Source organism: Hylobates moloch, unplaced genomic scaffold (genome assembly GCF_009828535.3).
Source record: "Hylobates moloch isolate HMO894 unplaced genomic scaffold, HMol_V3 SCAFFOLD_8, whole genome shotgun sequence".
Taxonomy (NCBI): Eukaryota; Metazoa; Chordata; class Mammalia; order Primates; family Hylobatidae; genus Hylobates; species Hylobates moloch.
The window spans coordinates 6,019,057-6,037,389 of record NW_026652283.1 but is presented as its reverse complement, the minus strand read 5'-3'; the positions used below and the strand labels follow the sequence as shown (position 1 = coordinate 6,037,389).

General features: G+C 45.1%; 1 protein-coding gene across 1 annotated transcript in view; it reads left to right on the top strand.

The window, feature by feature from the left end:
* Positions 1–18,333, top strand: part of VWF (von Willebrand factor) — a 178,923-nt gene that overhangs the window by 9,282 nt on the left and 151,308 nt on the right. The window contains exons 4-5 of the mRNA XM_032159366.2: positions 5,917–6,019; positions 6,303–6,511. Coding sequence (XP_032015257.1) covers positions 5,917–6,019; positions 6,303–6,511 — 312 coding nt within the window. The remainder of the gene's footprint in view (positions 1–5,916; positions 6,020–6,302; positions 6,512–18,333) is intronic.

The following is an 18,333-nucleotide window of genomic DNA, read 5'->3' as shown; positions in this document are numbered from 1 at the left end:
GAGCTTCACTGGCTTGTCTTGCCTCTTTGGGGTGACAGCCAGCCCCTCTTTTCCTAAGAGTTATAGGAAGTGCTAACCTGGAGGTCTGTGGAGTGGAGGGGTCTCTCCTGGGCTCACCGGCAATTTCTTTTTGTTTTTTTTTTTGAGATGGAGTCTCGCTCTGTCGCCCAGGCTGGAGTGCAGTGGCGCGATCTCAGCTCACTGCAAGCTCCGCCTCCCGAGTTCACGCCATTCTCCTGCCTCAGCCTCCCGAGTAGCTGGGACTACAGGCGCCCACCACCACGCCCGGCTAATTTTTTGTATTTTTAGTAGAGACGGGGTTTCACCGTGTTAGCCAGGATGGTCTGGATCTTCTAACCTCGTGATCCACCTGCCTTGGCCTCCCAAAGTGCTGGGATTACAGGCGTGAGCCATCGCGCCCGGCCGGCTCACCGGCAATTTCTTTTTTTTTTTTTGAGACGGAGTCTTGCTCTGTCACCCAGGCTGGAGTGCAGTGGCGCAATCTCGGCTCACTGCAAGCTCCGCCTCCCGGGTTCACGCCATTCTCCTGCCTCAGCCTCCCGAGTAGCTGGGACTACAGGCGCCCACCACCACGCCCGGCTAATTTTTTGTATTTTTAGTAGAGACGGGGTTTCGTCGTGGTCTCGATCTCCTGACCTCGTGATCCGCCCGCCTCGGCCTCCCAAAGTGCTGGGATTACAAGCGTGAGCCACCGTGCCCGGCCATCACCGGCAATTTCTAATGGCTCGTTTTCCTAATGGCTGCACATCATCTGATCCCCCTGAGTTCTGCATCGAGGGAATGAGGCAAATAAAATGCAAGGCTGATCTGGAGTTCTCCCTGCCTTAGTGGTTAGTGCAATCTAGAACACTCTGATGCCCTGTTACGCAGCTTTGTGATGCAAAAAGGGGATTTGGACAGTCAAAAAAGCCTGAGTGTAGGCTCTGCTCCATTTCCACAGTGGAAACCAGGGGTTCTCAGTCGGGGTGATTTTCCCCCGAGGACATTTTGCAGTGTCTGGAGACATTTTGGGTTGTCACAACTGTGGGGTGGGTGCTGCTGGCATCTAGTGGGTAGAGGCCAGGAGGCTGCTGGTTCTCCCACTATGCACAGGGAAGTGTCTGGCCCTGAATGAAATAGTGATACCGTGGAGAAATCCTGTCGTAAACCTAGGCCTTTGTTTCTCTGTCTGTAAAATGAAGTCAGCCTAGATCATTGTTTTCCGAACTGAGTCATGAGCCATGGGTCCTAAAATTAGTTGAGTGGTTATAACTAGCATTTAAAAAGACAGAATAGAATAGGATAGAAAACATCAGAAAATTATCAGAGTGCATGGCACGTGGCAAGGGTAAATATGATATGAAATGTGTATGTGTGTGTGTGTGTGTCCTGAGTAATAAATTGTGTTTTTACTGTGCTTTCTGAGCAAAAGAGTTTAAGAGCCGCTTATTTAGATCCTTTCTGCTGCCATAGTATGTTTTTCTGAATTATAGGCTTCCCTAGATCACACTTTGAAAAATCTCATTGCCAGGCTGGGCACAGTTGCTCATGCCTGTAATCCCAATGCTTTGGGAGGCTGAAGCGGGAGGATTGCTTGAGCCCAGGAGTTCGGGGCCAGCCTAGGCAACATAGCGAGATGCCCATCTGTACAAAAATATACAAAAATTAGCTGGGCTTGGTGGCACACACCTGTAGTTCCAGCCATTTGGGAAGTTGTGGCAACAGGGTTGCTCGAGCCCAGGAGTTTGAGGGTGAAGTGAGCCGTGATCATATCACTACATGTCATCCTGAGCGACAGAGCAAGACCTCAAAACAAAAGAAAACAAAACCCCAAATTCCCTTGCCACTCCCCTGCTGCGGCTGTGGACTGACTGCTCTTCAAGCCCCCTCAGCCATCCAGGGCCGGGAATTCTCCTTGCCACGCAGTTCAATCCTCACTGAAGGGCACGATGCAGTCCCACTCCTGCCCCTAGACGGCTGTTTTTGGTTTGTCTCTGGGTGGGTGGGAGCTGATTAGCAGAACCTGAGTCATCCCCTTCAGGAGCCCCAGTTCCTGAGTAGGTGAAGCTCCCGGGGCAGCCAGCACCCCCTCCCTTGACTGCCTGGAGCTGCCTCACACAGCTGAGCCCTGGGCTGCCCCTTGGACTTCCTGTTGCTGGTCTCTCCTGGGGCTGCCCAGAGCAAGCCCTTCGCGTACTTAAAACAGTGCTTGGGCTTGAGTCCCAGCTCTTCATCACTGACTAGCTCTGTGATGATGGGCGAGTTACCCCAGGGTCTGCTGCCTGGCCAGCCCCGAGCCCCGCAGCCTGTGTGGGCAGGTTCCTCTGTTATTTACTCTAGGAGGGCTGGGGCTCTCCTTCCCTCCCATACACTTTTCCTGGTTCCCTCCTGTTTGATTTTTCTGCTTCTGCTGAATTCTTGGTTTATTCAGCCTTGCAGGCCTTACTTTTCAAACTTATAGCCATAGTGACCTCTGGGCTCCCCTGTGGCACCCGCTTAGCTCTGCCTCCTGTGGAACGAGTACCTTGCTTAAGTGATTTTGCATCTTTGAAAGCCTCTAAGAGCTGTAGATCTGCAGCTGCAGGGCCATGCCAACCCCAAGCTGCCTGGCTTCCTCTGAAGTGTTCCCTACCCATTCTCCAGCCACAGTCCCTGGCAGACTTGGTCCCACCCACCCTTTCTGCATCCCCAGGAGAAGGAGAAATGCCAAGGAGGGGCTCACGGGGGTTCCTTTCCCGTTTCCAGGAGGGAGACGCCTTTGGCTCAGAGGTGACATATTGGTCGAGTTACCCAGTGAAGCCGAGGCAGAACTCCCTGTGAGATGGGATGAAAGGAGGATTCGCTGATGGGAGACAGGCTCAGTGGTGATAGGGACACAGACGCCTGAGTCCAGACCTCGTGCGTTCATTTGTCTGCCATCCGGCAGGTGGGGGCTTCTCCTCTGGCAGGTCTCCAGTGAGGAGTGTGGAGTGGGTCCCTGCCCTGTCGCATGGGCTCACTCTGGGCTGTGTGTAGTGTTCAGAGCGCCAGCCCCAGAAAAGGCCGAGGGAGGGATTTGGTCTTGGGCCCAGTGCAAATGCCTAGGGCCCTGGATGGGAGAGGGTGCAAACTGGAGGTTGTTACCTGGTTGTCCCATTTGTTTGGTTTTTCAACATTTTCTTATGGAAATTTTCAAACATACAGAAAAGCTGAAAGACTTCAAGATCCATATACTCCTCACGCAGATTCTACCATTACTGATAAATAAATTACTGGAAAAAAAAGTTACTTTGCAGGGCGCGGTGGCTCACGCCTGTAATCCCAGCACTTTGGGAGGCCCAGGCAGGCAGATCATGAGGTCAGGAGATCGAGACCATCCTGGCTATGGTGAAACCCTGTCTCTACTAAAAATACAACAAATTAGCCGGGCGTGGTGGCACGCCCCTGTAGTCCCAGCTACTTGAGAGGCTGAGGCAGGAGAATGGCGTGAACCCGGGAGGCGGAGCTTGCAGTGAGCCGAGATTGCACCACTGCACTCCAACCTGGGTAATAGAGCGAGACTCTGTCTAAAAAAAAAAAAAAAAAAAAAAAAAAGGTTTCTCTATGCAATCACTTTTCCAGTTGTTTGTTTTTCTTTGGCCAATTTCTTGCTGTCAGTAAGTTTGTTCAGCTTCTAAAGGTTTGCTTGCTGTAAAAACTGTTCTAGGTGGGAATGCGGAGCACGGGAGATGCCTCAGCTCAAACAGGACGAGTGCCCTTTCATTTGGTGGACATCTCCATTTTCTCCCAGTTGTGTTGACCTGGAGCTCCGCAGAATGTGGTTTATGGACTGTGAGGGGTCTGTGTGTCTTTCCTGGTGGCCACTGCTGCTGGCATATCATTCAAGACTATTCCTAGAATAGACTTATTGTTTACATGGGAGAGCCCTCACTGAATTTCCACCAGAAACAAGTCTATTCTGTAGCTCATTCGGGTTGGTTTGCAGTGTTTGTGTGTTCTAGGGTGCATGCTATGTGTGTGCATGGTGTGTGTGCATGTGGTGTGTATGTGTGTGTCTGTGTGTGTGGTTGTCCTCCTGCAGCCTCAGTTCAGCCCAGAGCCCTGCTGGGGACTCTTCCTGTCCTGGGTAGGAGTGAGGAGACCCCTGCCCCAGCTCCCTGTTTCTGCAGCTCTGGCCATGGCAGCAACACCTTGAGTCAACAGACCTGCCAGGTCTACTGGGCTTGGTTCCACAGACATCTTAGCCTCTTCTTGCCGAGAAGAAGCCCACACTCCCCTATCCCTTCTAGGAGAAGAGAGATTTGCTCATTTTTAAGACCAACTTTACCCCTGAGTCCTATGCCCCATTCCTTCAGGACCTCAAGGCATCATGCCCCACATGTCAGCTCTTTGTTTTCTCTGGCTGCCCTTATCTTCCCTATTTCCGTTAATTTCTCAGTCTCCAAGGCTTGAGACCAGACTCTGTCTTTTCCCTTCTGGTTCTTTTGATTCTTACGACTAATTAGTTATCTTTGAATATCAAAGACCCACCACGAGTCGCAGTTCTCAGAAACTGGGTGAGGCTTGCTAAGCTTTGGTCACGCTGTGAAAAATATCTCTTGCCTGCGTTTCCTCTTTCATGCTGGCCACCATCCCATCACCCTTGTCGCCCTGTTCAGCCCTCACAACCACACCATTCTCAGAGCCTATTTTATCGTGTGTCTGGATCTTCAGACATTTCCATTGTCAACCATTTAGTGTGTCCTTATTAATTCTATGTGCTGTGTAAGGCATTTGACCCACACCGTCTGTAAACTCCTGGATAATCAAATTCAGTAAACTTAGGCGGAGCTCATGAATCTCCATTTTAAACAAACAGCCCAGGGATTCTGACTTGGGCTGTCCTAAGATACCATTTTATTTATTTATTTATTTTTATTTTTATTTTTTATTTTTTGAGACGGAGTCTCGCTCTGTTGCCCAGGCTAGAGTGCAGTGGCGCGATCTCGGCTCACTGCAAGCTCCGCCTCCCGGGTTCACGCCATTCTCCTGCCTCAGCCTCCCAAAGAACTGGGACTACAGATGCCTGCCACCAAGCCTGGCTAATTTTTTTTTTTTTTTTTTGTATTTTTAGTAGAGATGGGGTTTCACTGTGTTAGCCAGGATAGTCTCAATCTCCTGACCTCGTGATCTGCCTGCCTCAGCCTCCCAAAGTGCTGGGATTACAGGCGTGAGCCACCGCACCCAACCGATACCATTTTAAATAGCACTGCTAGGCCAGAGGGGGGTGGCTCATGCCTGTAATTACTTGTACCCAGGAGCTCAAGACCAGCTTGGGCAACACGGTGAGATCTTGTCTCTACAAAAAGAAAAAAAAAATTAGCTGGGTGTGGTGGTACATACTTGTGATCCCAGTTACCCCGGAGGCTGAGTTGGGAGCATAGCCTGGGCCCAGGAGGCAGAAGCTGCAGTGAGCCATGTTCACATCACTGCACCCCAACCTGGGCAACAGAGCAGAACCCTGTCTCAATAAATAAATGAATAAATGAATTAATTAATAAATAACACTCTCCTAGAGCACCTGTTACCAGTAACTCACAATGTTGCCTTTTTGTTTGCTGCCTTACAATATACTCAATTGTTGCATGTTTGTCTTCTATTTATACGCAGGTTGTAAACTCCCAGAAGCAAGAGATCATGCTTTTAGATTTTTCTTTTGTGATATATGAGAGCCCACCTGAGGGCTATGTATCCAGAAGTCACTCAATAATTATTTTTAGATGAATGGAAAAATGGGTGAGAAAATGAGATTTTTAGGGAGATTTTTGTTGCTCACTCGTAAAGACTTTTTGGGGCGTTTTCTGCTGAGAAAAGGTTATGTAGATAATGATTCTTAATCAGTGTATTCATTTTTTGAGGGGAGTAATAATCACTACTGTTGACTTTTTTCTCTTTCAGGGGACTTCCAGAATGGCAAGAGAGTGAGCCTCTCCGTGTATCTTGGGGAATTTTTTGACATCCATTTGTTTGTCAATGGTACTGTGACACAGGGGGACCAAAGGTAAGCCCAGAATGTCTGAGTTAGAAAGGACCCTAGGGGTCTCCTGCCACAACTCCCTCATTTTTAGATGAGGAAGCTGGGGCCCAGAGAATGGAAACAAATGTTCCAAGGAAGTGAGTAGCAGGGCTGGGTGAGAGCCAGGTCTCCCGATTGCTGGTCTAGGTCCTCAGCCACTTTGCACCATGGTCTGAACCCTACAACATGGCGTTGGGGTTAGAAGGTGGGAGAGACATCCAGAAAATGCACGAGAAGCCCACTTCTGAACTTAGCCTTTGCCTTCCAGAGTCTCCATGCCCTATGCCTCCAAAGGGCTGTATCTAGAAACCGAGGCTGGATACTCCAAGCTGTCCGGTGAGACCTATGGCTTTGTGGCCAGGATCGATGGCAGTGGCAACTTTCAAGTCCTGCTGTCAGATAGATACTTCAATAAGACCTGCGGGCTGTGCGGCAACTTTAACATCTTTGCTGAAGATGACTTTACGACCCAAGAAGGTAAGATGTTCCCGGATACCATTTCCCTAAAGTGTGGCCATGCTTTTTATTTCCTTGCTCGTCAACCTTCACTAACATGCCTTCCCTGGCATTCAAGCCTCACTGTGACCTCACCTCAATTTATGTTGCCAACCTTATCTCTTTGCATTCCATTCCAATGCCTAGACCTCTAGTGAAACTAGGTCTTAGAGCTCCTCAAAGATGACTTCGTTCAACTTTGAATTCTCTGTAGCAACTTGCACGTGGCAGAGGGTTGGTCAATGCTGGGTAGTTTGAGTCGATGCTCCTCAGCCCACTACAGTGGAGTGGATAAAATCTATGGAGTGGTCCTCCACACCATTCAAAAAGGACAGTTTGTGTGTGTGTGCATGTGTGCGTTCACGAGCAATAGAAGGTAATATGGATAATGTGAAAACACTAGGCCAGGCGCAGTGGCTCACCCCTGTAATCCCAGCATTTTGGGAGGCCGAGGCGGGCGGATAATGAGGTCAGGAGATCGAGACCTTCCTGGCTAACATGGTGAAACCCCGTCTCTAGTAAAAATCCAAAAAATTAGCTAGGCGTGGTGGCGGGTGCCTGTAGTCCCAGCTACTCGGGAAGCTGAGGCAGGAAAATGGCATGAACCAGGGAGGTGGAGCTTGCATTGAGCTGAAGTCGCACCACTGCACTCTAGCCTGGGCGACAGAGCGAGACTCCATCTCAAAAAAAAAAAAAAAGAAATATTGAATTTTTCTAGGGAATTGTTCCTTTAATGTAATGACTCTCATTTTTACCAATGCTTTTTGCCTCCAATCTGTCTGATATTAGTATAGCTATTCCACCTTTCTTTTGGTTAGTGTTTGTTTGATGTATCTTTTTCCATTCTTTCAACCTTTCTATGTGATCTTGTTTCAGATGTGTGTTATGGAAGCACCACATGGCTCAATTTTATTATTGTTCTTTCAGAAGTCGGATTTATTGAGGTTAATTTACAGACTGTCAAATTCACCCTTTCACATACAGTTCTCTGAGTTTTCACAAAAGTGTAGAGTCATATAACCACCACAATCAAACTATAGAACAGTTTCGTCACCTTCAAAACCACCATGCTCCTTTGTAGTCAAATCTTCCCCCAACTGCTAGACCCTGGTGCCTACTGATCTTTTTTTTACCTGTTTCTGTAGTTTCGCTATTTCCAAAATTCATATGACTGTAATCATACCCTATTTGCAGTATTTAGTCTTGTAAGTCTGGCTTCTTTCATTTAACATGGTCCGTGAGAGATTAATCCATGTTGGTGCATGTATCAGTAATTTGTTCCTATTTATTGCTAAGGAGTAGTTACCACAATTTGTTTACCCATTCACCAGTTGAAGGACACTTCATTGTTTCCAGTTATGGAAAATTATGAACAAAGCCACTGTAAACATTTGTGTATAGATTTCTACACCCCCCTATTTTTTATTATGCTGTGATACATATAACATAAAATTTACTATCTATTTTATTTTTTTTTTTGAGTCGGAGTTTCACTCTTGTTGCCCAGGCTGCAGTGCAATGGCACGATCTCAGCTCACTCCAACCTCTGCCTTCTGGGCTGAAGCAATTCTCCAGTCTCAGCTTCCCCAGTAGCTGGGATTACAGGTATCCGCTACTATGTCCAGCTAATTTTTGTATTTTTAGTAGAGACGGGGTTTCACCATGTTGGCCAGGCTGCTCTTGAACTCTTGACCTCAAGTGATCCACCCCACCTTGGCCTCCCAAAGTGCTGGGATTACAGGCGTGAGCCACCGCGCCTGGCCAAAATTTACTATCTTAACTATTTTTATGTATGTAGTTCAGTGGTATTAGGTACATTTATGTAGTTGTACAACCATCAGCACCATCCATCTCCAGAACTCTTTTCATCTTGCAGAACTGAAACTCTATATTCATTACACAATAACTTCCCATTCTTCCCTCTGGGCTCCTGGAAACTATCATTATACTTTCTGTCTATGATTTTGACTACTCTAAGTATCTCATATAAGTGGAATCATACAGCATTTGTCTTTTTGTGGCTGGCTTATTTCACTTTGCGTAATGTCCTCAAGGTTCGTTCATGTTGTAGCATATGTCAGAATTTTCTTCCTTTTTGAGGATGAATAATATTCCATTGTATCAGAGGAATTTGAGGAAAAGAAAAAAAATTTTCATTTTACATATAGACCGTACGTACTTTGCTTATCCATTTATCCATCAGTAGACACTTATATTGCTTCCACATTTTGCCTATGGTGAATAATGCTGCTATGAGCATAGGTGTACAAATAACTCTTCAAAACCCTGCTTTCAATTCTTCTTCTTCTTTTTTTTTTTTTGAGATGGAGTTTCCCTCTGTTGCAGTGGCCTGATCTCGGCTTACTGCAACCTCCACCTCCCGGGTTCAAGTGATTCTCCCGCCTCAGCCTCCTGAGTAGCTGGGACTACAGGTGCGTGCCACCATGCACAGCTAATTTTTTTTTTTTTTTTTGTATTTTTAGTAGAGATGGGGTTTCACCATGTTGGCCAGGAGGGTCTCCATCTCTTGACCTTGTGATTCACCCACCTTGGCCTCCTAAAGTGCTGGGATTACAGGCATGAGCCACCGCGCCTGGCCCAATTCTTTTGAGTATATTCCCAGAGGCAGAATTCCTGGATGATTTCTAATGGCAATTCGATTTTATTCATATATTTCATTATTTATTTTTCAAGTATGTGAAATTTTAAAATATTGCTTTTTGTAGTGTCTATTTCTCTTTACTTAAAAGGAGAAAAATTTGATATGCAATTTCTTCTTAAACATTTTTTAAATTTTTTCTTTTTAAAAATTTGTATAAGGCTGGGCGTGGTGGCCCACGCCTGTAATCCTGTAATGCCAGCACTTTGAGAGGCGGAGGTGGATGGATCATTTGAGGTCAGGAGTTCAAGACCAGCCTGGCCAACATGGCAAAACCCCATCTCTACTAAAAATACAAAAATTAGCTGGGGGTGGTAGCACACGCCTGTAATCCTAGTTACTAGGGAGGCTGAGGCAGGAGAGTTGCTTGAACCCAGGGGACAGAGGTTGCAATGAGCTGAGAATCGCCCCACTGCCCTCTAGCCTGAGCGGCAAAGCGAGACCCTGTCTCAAAAAAAAAAATTGTATAAATTTATGGGGTACAAGTGCAATTTTGTTACATGCACACATTGTGTAGTGGTCAAGTCAGGACTTTTAGGGTACAATATACTTTATACTCATTAAGTAATTTCTCATCATCTGCCCCACTCCCACTCTCTCTCACCTTTCTGAGTCTCCAATATCTGTCATTCTACTCCTTCTGTCTGTGTGTACACATTTTTTAGTAACCACTTATCGGTGAGAACATGTAATATTTGACTTTCTGTGGTTTGTTTCACTTAACATAATGACCTCCAATCCCATCCATGTTGCTGCAAAAGATGTGATTTCATTCTTATGGCCAAATAGTCTTCCATTGTGTACATGTACCACATTTTCTTTATCTAATCATCTGTTGATGGGCATTTAGGTTGATACCATGTCTTTGCTATTGTGAATAATGCACAATAAATATACTAGTGCAGGTATATTTTTGACATACTGATTTCTTTTCCTTTGGGTAGATATCCAGTAGTGGAATTGCTGGATTGAATGGTAGTCCTTTTTTTTTTTTTATCCCCGAGACAGAGTCTCACTCTGTTGCCCAGACTGGAGTGCAGTGGCCTGATCTCGGCTCACTACAACCTCCACTTCCCAGGTTCAAGCAATTCTCCTGCCTCAGACTCCTGAGTAGCTGGGACTACAGGCGCATGTCACCACGTCTGGCTCATTTTTTTTTTTCTTTTGTATTTTGTTAGTAGAAACGGGGTTTCACCATGTTGGCCAGGCTGGTCTCAAACTCCTGACCTCGTGATATGCCCGCCTCAGCCTCCTAAAGTGCTGGGATTACATGTGTGAGCCACCGCGCCCGGCAGTCCTATTTTTTTTTATTTTTTTTTTGAGACGGAGTCTCGCTCGGTCGCCCAGGCTGGAGTGCAGTGGCGCGATCTCGGCTCACTGCAAATTCCGCCTCCTGGGTTCACGCCATTCTCCTGCCTCAGCCTCTCCGAGTAGCTGGGACTACAGGCGCCCACCACCACGCCCGGCTAATTTTTTGTATTTTTGGTAGAGACGGGGTTTCACTGTGGTCTGGATCTCCTGATCTCGTGATCCGCCCACCTCGGCCTCCCAAAGTGCTGGGATTACAAGTGTGAGCCACCGCGCCCGGCCTTTTTTTTTTTTTTTTTTAAAGTTTTTTGAAAAATCTCCATACTGTTTTCCATAGAGGTTGTACTCATTTACATTCCCACCCACAGTGTGTGAGAGTTCCCCTTTTTCCTCATCCTTGTCAACATCTGTTATTTTCTGTCTTTTAAATAATAACCATTGTGACTAGCGTAAGATGATATCTCATTGTGGTTTTAATTTGCATTTCTCTCATGACAAGTTATGTTGACCATTTTTTTCATATTCCTGTCAGATATTTGTATGTCTTCCTTTGAAAAATGTCTATTCATGTCCTTTGCCCACTTCTTGCTGATATTATTTGTTATTTTTCATTGTTGTTGAGTTGTTTGAGTTCCTTGTGTATTCTGGATACTAGTCCCTTGCTGGATGAATAAGTTTGCAAATATTTTCTTTTCTTTTTTTTTTTTGAGATGGAGTCTTGCTCTGTGGCCCAGGCTGGAGTGCAGTGGTGCAATCTCGGCTCACTGCAAGCTCCGCCTCCCGGGTTCACGCCATTCTCCTGCCTCAGCCTCTCCGAGTAGCTGGGACTACAGGCGCCCGCCACCACGCCCGGCTAATTTTTTTGTATTTTTAGTAGAGACGGGGTTTCACCGTGGTCTCGATCTCCTGACCTCGTGATCCGCCCGCCTTGGCCTCCCAAAGTGCTGGGATTACAAGCGTGAGCCACTGCGCCCGGCCGCAAATATTTTCTTCCATTCTGCAAGCTGTCTGTTCACTCTGTTGATGATTTCTTTTGCTGTGCAGAAGATTTTTAGTTTAATGAAGCCTCATTTATCTGTTTTTGTTGCCTGTGTTTTTGAAGTCTTAGTCAGAAATTCCTTGCCTAGGCCAATGTCCAGTACAGTTTTCCCAAGGTTTTTTTCTAGGATTTTTATAGTTTCAGGCTTTACATTTAAGTCTTTAATACATCTTGAGTTGATTTTTTTTTTGTATATGGTGAGAGTTAGGGGTCCAGTTTCATTCTTCTGCATATGGCAATCCAGTTTTCCCAGCACCATTTGTTGAAGAGGGTGTCCTTTCCCTAGTATATATTCTTGTCAGCTTTGTCAAATATCAATTGGCTCTATTTCTGGGTGTCTATTCTGTTCCATTGATCTATGTGTGCGTGTGTGTGTGTGTGTGTGTGTGTGTGTATGTATATGTATGTGTATATATATGTATATACACATGTATATACATATATATACACATACATATATATATATATATAGTCCCGGCTACTTTTTTTTTTGAGACAGAATCTCGCTCTGTCACCCAGGCTGGAGTGCAGTGGCGTAGATTGGCTCACTGCAAGCTCCGTCTCCTGGCTTCATGCCATTCTTCTGCCTCAGCCTCCCTAGTAGCCGGGACTACAGGTGCCCACCACCACACCCAGCTAATTTTTTGTATTTTTAGTAGAGACGGGGTTTCACTGTGTTAGCCAGGGATGGTCTCGATCTCCTGACCTTGTGATCCGCCCACCTCGGCCTCCCAAAGTGCTGGGATTACAGATGTGAGCCACCACGTCTGGCCAATCTATGTTTATATTTTTATACCAGTACCATACTGTTTGGTTACTATATTCTTGTAATATATTTTGAAGTCACATATTGTGATGCTTCCAGCTTTATTCTTTTTGTTCAGGATTGCTTTGGCTATTTGGTCTGTTTTTCAGTTCCATATGAATTTTAAGATTGCTTTTTCTAATTCTGTGAAAAATGACATTGGTACTTTGATAAGGATTACATTGAATCTGTAGATTGCTTTGGGTAGTATGGTCATTTTAACAATATGAATTCTGATCCATTAGCATGGCAATTCTATTTTTAATTTTTTTTTTTGAGACAGAGTCTCGCTCAGTCACCCAGGCTGGGTGCAGTGGTGCAATCTCGGCTCACTGCAAGCTCCGCCTCCCAGGTTCGTGCCATTCTCCTGCCTCAGCCTCCTGAGTAGCTGGGACTACAGGTGCCCGCCACCACGCCTGGCTAATTTTTTTGTATTTTTTTAGTAGAGACAGGGTTTCACCATGTTAGCCAGGATGGTCTTGATCTCCTGACCTCATGATCCGCCTGTCTTGGCCTCCCATAGTGCTGGGATTACAGGTGTAAGCCACTGTGCCCGGCCTTTATTTTTAAGTTTTTGAGGAACCTTCATACTGTTTTTCAAAGTAATAGTACCATTTGACATTCCCACCAACAGTGCAAAAGAGCTCCAATTTCTCAACATCCTTACCAACACTTGTTATTTTCTGTGTTTTTTTTTTTGATAGTTGCCATCCTAATAGGTGTGAGGTGGTATTCATGTAAAGATTTTTACACAGACATATGTTAAAGTGTCTCTGGAATAAATATCTAGGAGTGGGACTTTTGGGCGGTATGACAAGTGTATGAGAAACTCTATGAGAAGCTGCTAAACTGTTTTCCAAAGTGGCTATACCATTTGGATTCCTACCAGCAATGTGTGAGTTCTAGTTGCTCTGATTTTTTTTTTAATTTTAGCAATTTAAATAGATATATAGTGGTATCTCATTATTATTATTTTAATGTAACATGATCCTTTCTGCCTTTTTACTATACAGTTCTACCTCTTTCCATTCATTTTATATTAAATGTGTTGTTGATATACTTGGATTTATATTTACCATCTTATTTTGTACTTTCTACTTTTGCTACTTCTTCTATGTTGCTTCTTTCCTATGACTCTCACTGTCTCCCTTACTTTATGTGAATAGGTATTAAGTTTGGCGTTATTACTATGGCTTTACACCATCAGTACTTGTTTAGATAGGTCTTCTTCTTTTTTTTTTTTTTTTTTTTTTGGGTAGAGTTGAGGTCTCACCATGTTGCCCAGGCTGGTCTTGAACTCCTGGGTTCAAGCAATCCTCCCACCTCGGCCACCCAAAGTGCTGGGATTACAGGTGTGAGCCACCATGACTGGCTGTATTTGACTTCTTTTTTTTTTTTTTTTTTGGAGACAGAGTCTCACTCTGTCGCCTAGGCTGGAGTGCAGTGGTATGATCTCAGTTCACTGCAACCTCTGGCTCCTGGCTTCAAGTGATTCTTCTGCCTCAGCCTCCCAAGTAGCTGGGACTATAGGTGTGTGCCATCATGCCCAGCTAATTTTTGTATTTTTAGTAGAGACGGGGTTTCACTGTATTGGCCAGGCTGGTCTTGAACTCCTGACCTTGTGATCCTCTCGCCTTGGCCTCCTAAAGTGATGGGATTACAGGCGTGAGCCACCGCACCCGGCCTTGCCTTCATGTTTAACAGATTCTTTGCTCAGAGTTTCTCCTTTCATTTGAGTTTAATTTTTATTTTCTAAAAAAACACCCTTTAGTAGTTCCTTCATTCAGGGCCTGGTAGTTATAACTGAAGCAAATGCTCCTTCTTTCCTATGTGACACTTTAGAACTGGGTATACAGAATTCTAGGATGACAGTCACTTCTCATAGAACTTTGAGGAATTCTATTGTTGCTGTTGAGAACTATGTTTTCAGTCTAATTGTTATTTGTGTCTAGGTGTGGGTTTTATTATTGTTATCTTGCTTGGGACTTATTGTGATTCCTGAATCTGATGCTTCCTATCTTTCTTTTCTTTTTTTTTTTGTTTTTTCTTGGGGAATGGAGTCTCCCTTAGTCTCCAGGGTGGAGTGCAGTGGCACGATCTCGGCTCACTGCAACCTCTGCCTCCCGGGTTCAAGCGATTCTCCTGCCTCAGCCTCCCAAGTAGCTGGGACTACAGGTGTGCGCCCCCACACCTGGCTAATTTTTGTATTTTTAGTAGAGACGGGGTTTCACCATGTTGGCCAGGATGGTCTGGATCTCTTGACCTTGTGGTCTGCCCGCCTCGGCCTCCCACAGTGCTGGGATTACAGGTGTGAGCCAACGCGCTCTGCCTGTTTTTGTTTTTTCGAGACAGAGTCTTACTCTGTCGCCCAGACTGGAGTGCAGTGGAGCAATCTCGGCTCACTGTAACCTCCACCTCCCAGGTTCAAGCGATTCCCCTGCCTCACCCTCTGGAGTAGCTGGGATTACAGGCACGCATTACCATGCCCAGCTAATTTTTGTGTGTTTAGTGGAGACAGGGTTTCACCATGTTGACCAGGCTGGTGTCAAACTCCTGACCTCAAGTGATCCTCCCACCTCGGCCTTCCAAAGTGCTGGGATTACAGGCATGAGCCACCTTGCCCAGCCGACTGTAATGATTTTGAACATTTTTAATGCAGCTGCTGTTCAATAAATATTTGTTGAGTGAATGAGAGAATCAGCCCTTCTCCTTCTGAGCGCATGCAGAACCTGTGCCTTCTTCTGGTTTTTAACTAATACCTAGTTTTAAGAGAGAAAATTCCACCCGGCCCCATAAATGCCATGTTCTCTCTGTCGTTTGGACATGACCCAAAAGCTAAATTTTCTAAAAAGCCAAAGTGCTGGGATTACAGGCATGAACCACCACGCCTGACCCTGATGCTTCCTATCTTTCATCAGATTTAGAACATTTTCAGTCATTTTTTTCTCCTTTGGGAACTATGAGAAATATGTTGGATTACTTTATTTTTATTTTATTTTATTTTTTTATTTTTGAGATGGAGTCTCACTCTGTCGCCCAGGCTGGAGTGCAGTGGCGTGATCTCGGCTCACAGCAACCTCTGCCTGCCAGGTTCAAGCAATTGTCTTGCCTCAGCCTCCTGAGTAACTTGGGATTACAGGCGCCTGCCACCATGCCTGGCTAATTTTTTGTATTTTTAGTAGAGACGGGGTTTCACCATATCGGCCAGGCTGGTCTCGATCTCCTGACATCGTGATCTGCCCTCCTCGGCCTCCCAAAATGCTGAGATTACAGGCGTAAGCCACCGCGCCCGGCATGGATATTTTTATTTCATCCCTTTTTAAATCTTTACCTTACTTCCATTTTTTTTTTTTTTTTTTTAAGCTCTTTATCCCTCTCTGTTGCGTTTTAAGTCGTTTGCTTGGCTCAAGTGTTGTGCTCATGCTGGTTGGTGAGAATTGATTGTGTGTGTCTCTTCCCGGCTCCACATTCACTAATATCACATTGGTAGCTTGAAACTGGCCATGGTAGGAGTAGTTACACAATGGAAATCAGCAAACGCTACAAATCAGAGCTTTGCTTTTTTCCTGGAGAGGGAGATTATCAGCTCATCTCTACTTAGATAGATCTACTAATCCACTAATTCTCTCTCAACTGTGTCTAATCAGCAGGTGATGTCTGACCCCCATCAATAGAGGTTTCTCTTCATTTCATTAACTATATTTGTAATTTTAGAAGGTAAACCTGGCTCTTTTTCTACTGTATTATTTTTCTTATCATCTTGTTCTTTTATAAAATTTCCATTTCTTCTTTACAACAATAATTTTGAATATGTTTGTTTTACAACCTTTATGTAGAAATCATTGAAGTTTTTGAAGCTCTAATCTTGTTATTTCTGTGTCTTTCGACTCTTGCTTAGAGTGGACTGTTTCCTCATGTTTCATAATTTTCGATTGTGAACTCATCTTTGAAGGGTTTTGTGTTAATATTTCAATATGCAGTTATTAAATCTTATAAGAAGTATAAATTGGAATCTCAAATCCATATGAGGGCTTTCCCACAAGTACAGATTTTGAGGGAGACGTTTTTCCTCACTTATCCAGAGCTCAGACTAGGTTAACAAACTTTTGTTTCCTTGTTTTTTTTTTTTTTTTTTGAGATAGAGTCTTGCTCTGTCACCCAGGCTGGAGTGCAGTGGTGCGATCGGGGCTCACTGCAACCTCCTCCGCCTGGTTAAAGTGGTTCTTCTGCCTCAGCTTCCTGAGTAGCTGGGATTACAGGCATCCACCACCACACCTGGCTAATTTTTGTATTTTTAGAAGAAACAGGGTTTCACCATGTTGGACAGGCTGATCTTGAACTCTTGACCTCAAGTGATCCACCTGCCTCGGCCTCCCAAAGTGCTAGAATTAAAGATGTGAGCCACTGTGGCTGGCCCATTGTTTCTTAGAGTAGAATTTTTTTTCTTGTGAACTTTCTCAGGGAGGGTGTTGTCATCCTTTAAGGCTCCCAGCTTCACAATGGGGGGTCTCAGGATCTCCTTCCTACATCATGGAGATCGAAAGCTGTTAAACCCACACCCCTTCATTGGCAAGATTGCCACCCTTGCCCCGACTTCAACACTCACCAGGTCTGTTTTTCCTTTTTCTCTCCTTATCCTTTTCCTCCTCTTTCTCTTTTGTCTTTTGAAATTTCTTTTTTTTTTGAGATGGTGTCTCGCACTGTTGCCCATGCTGGAGTGCAGTGGCGCCATCTCAGCTCACTGCAAGCTCCGCCTCCCAGTTTCACACCGTTCTCCTGCCTCAGCCTCCCGAGTAGCTGGGACTACAGGCGCCTGCCACCACACCTGGCTAATTTTTGCTTATTTTTAGTAGAGATGGGTTTTCACCGTGTTAGCCAGGATGGTCTCGATCTCCTGACCTCGTGATCCGCCCGCCTCGGCCTCCCAAAGTGCTGGGATTACAAGCATGAGCCACTGCGCCAGGCCTGTCTTTTGAAATTTCTTATACTTTTTTGTGAGATTAGTCATGAATTCAATAGGGCATTTGTCCATTGTAGTGGCATGTGTTTCAGTGTTTTCTAATCTGTCATGTTGCTAGAAATGGAAGTCCCAGCCCTAAAATATCTTTCATATTCCCGGGCTTTAAGGTTTAAAAACTGAAAATGAAGTCTATGCTGTGTTGGTGTTTGTTGGTAAAAATTCAGGACTCTGGTGATATTTCAGAAACCATCCTCAAAGGATTGGGGGTTTAGTTGTCTTTAGTTGTTAAAGACTCAACAATATTTGTCCCCAAACAGTTAACTTTGCTTCCTGACTTCTAGGGATCTGTTCAGCTTGGCTTTTACTCCAGCTCTCAGAGAGTTTTCTCTAAGCAAGAATATTTGTAATTCCATCTCTTGGACAGCCTATGTCTCATTTCAGATCTAGCCCATAAAGTTTCACTTCATAGACGGTCAGGGCTAAAAACGACCCTAGAAGTCATCTAGTCTAACTCCTTATTTGCACATAAGGAATTGGGATCAGCCCAGATCACACAGGATCATAGAGGGGCTTTGCCCAGGCAACAACATGAAGCCTCCTCTATGTCCCTTCCTTAATGTGGTTTATTAGAACGTGTGTCAAATCCTGTGTGACATGGAGTGACTGAGTACCCAGAGAGTACCTATCACAATGCCTGGCACAGAGTCAACATGCCACAAATTCAAGTTCTCTTGCCTTTAGCTTCTCCCACATGTCGGTTTCCTGTGGCTACCAACACATTACCACAAACTCGGTAACTTGAAACAACTGAAATTTATTCTCTCATGGTTCTGGAGGTCAGAAGTTTGCAATCAAGGTGTTGGGAGGGCTAAAGCTCCCTCCAGAAGCTCTCGGGAAGCATCTGTTCCTAGCCTCTTCTACCATCTGCAGTCATACCTGACTCATGGCTACATCATTCCAGTCTCTGCCTCTGTTTTCACATTGCTTTCTCCTCTGTGTGTGTCTTTGCCTGTCTCCCTCTACCCATGTCTTT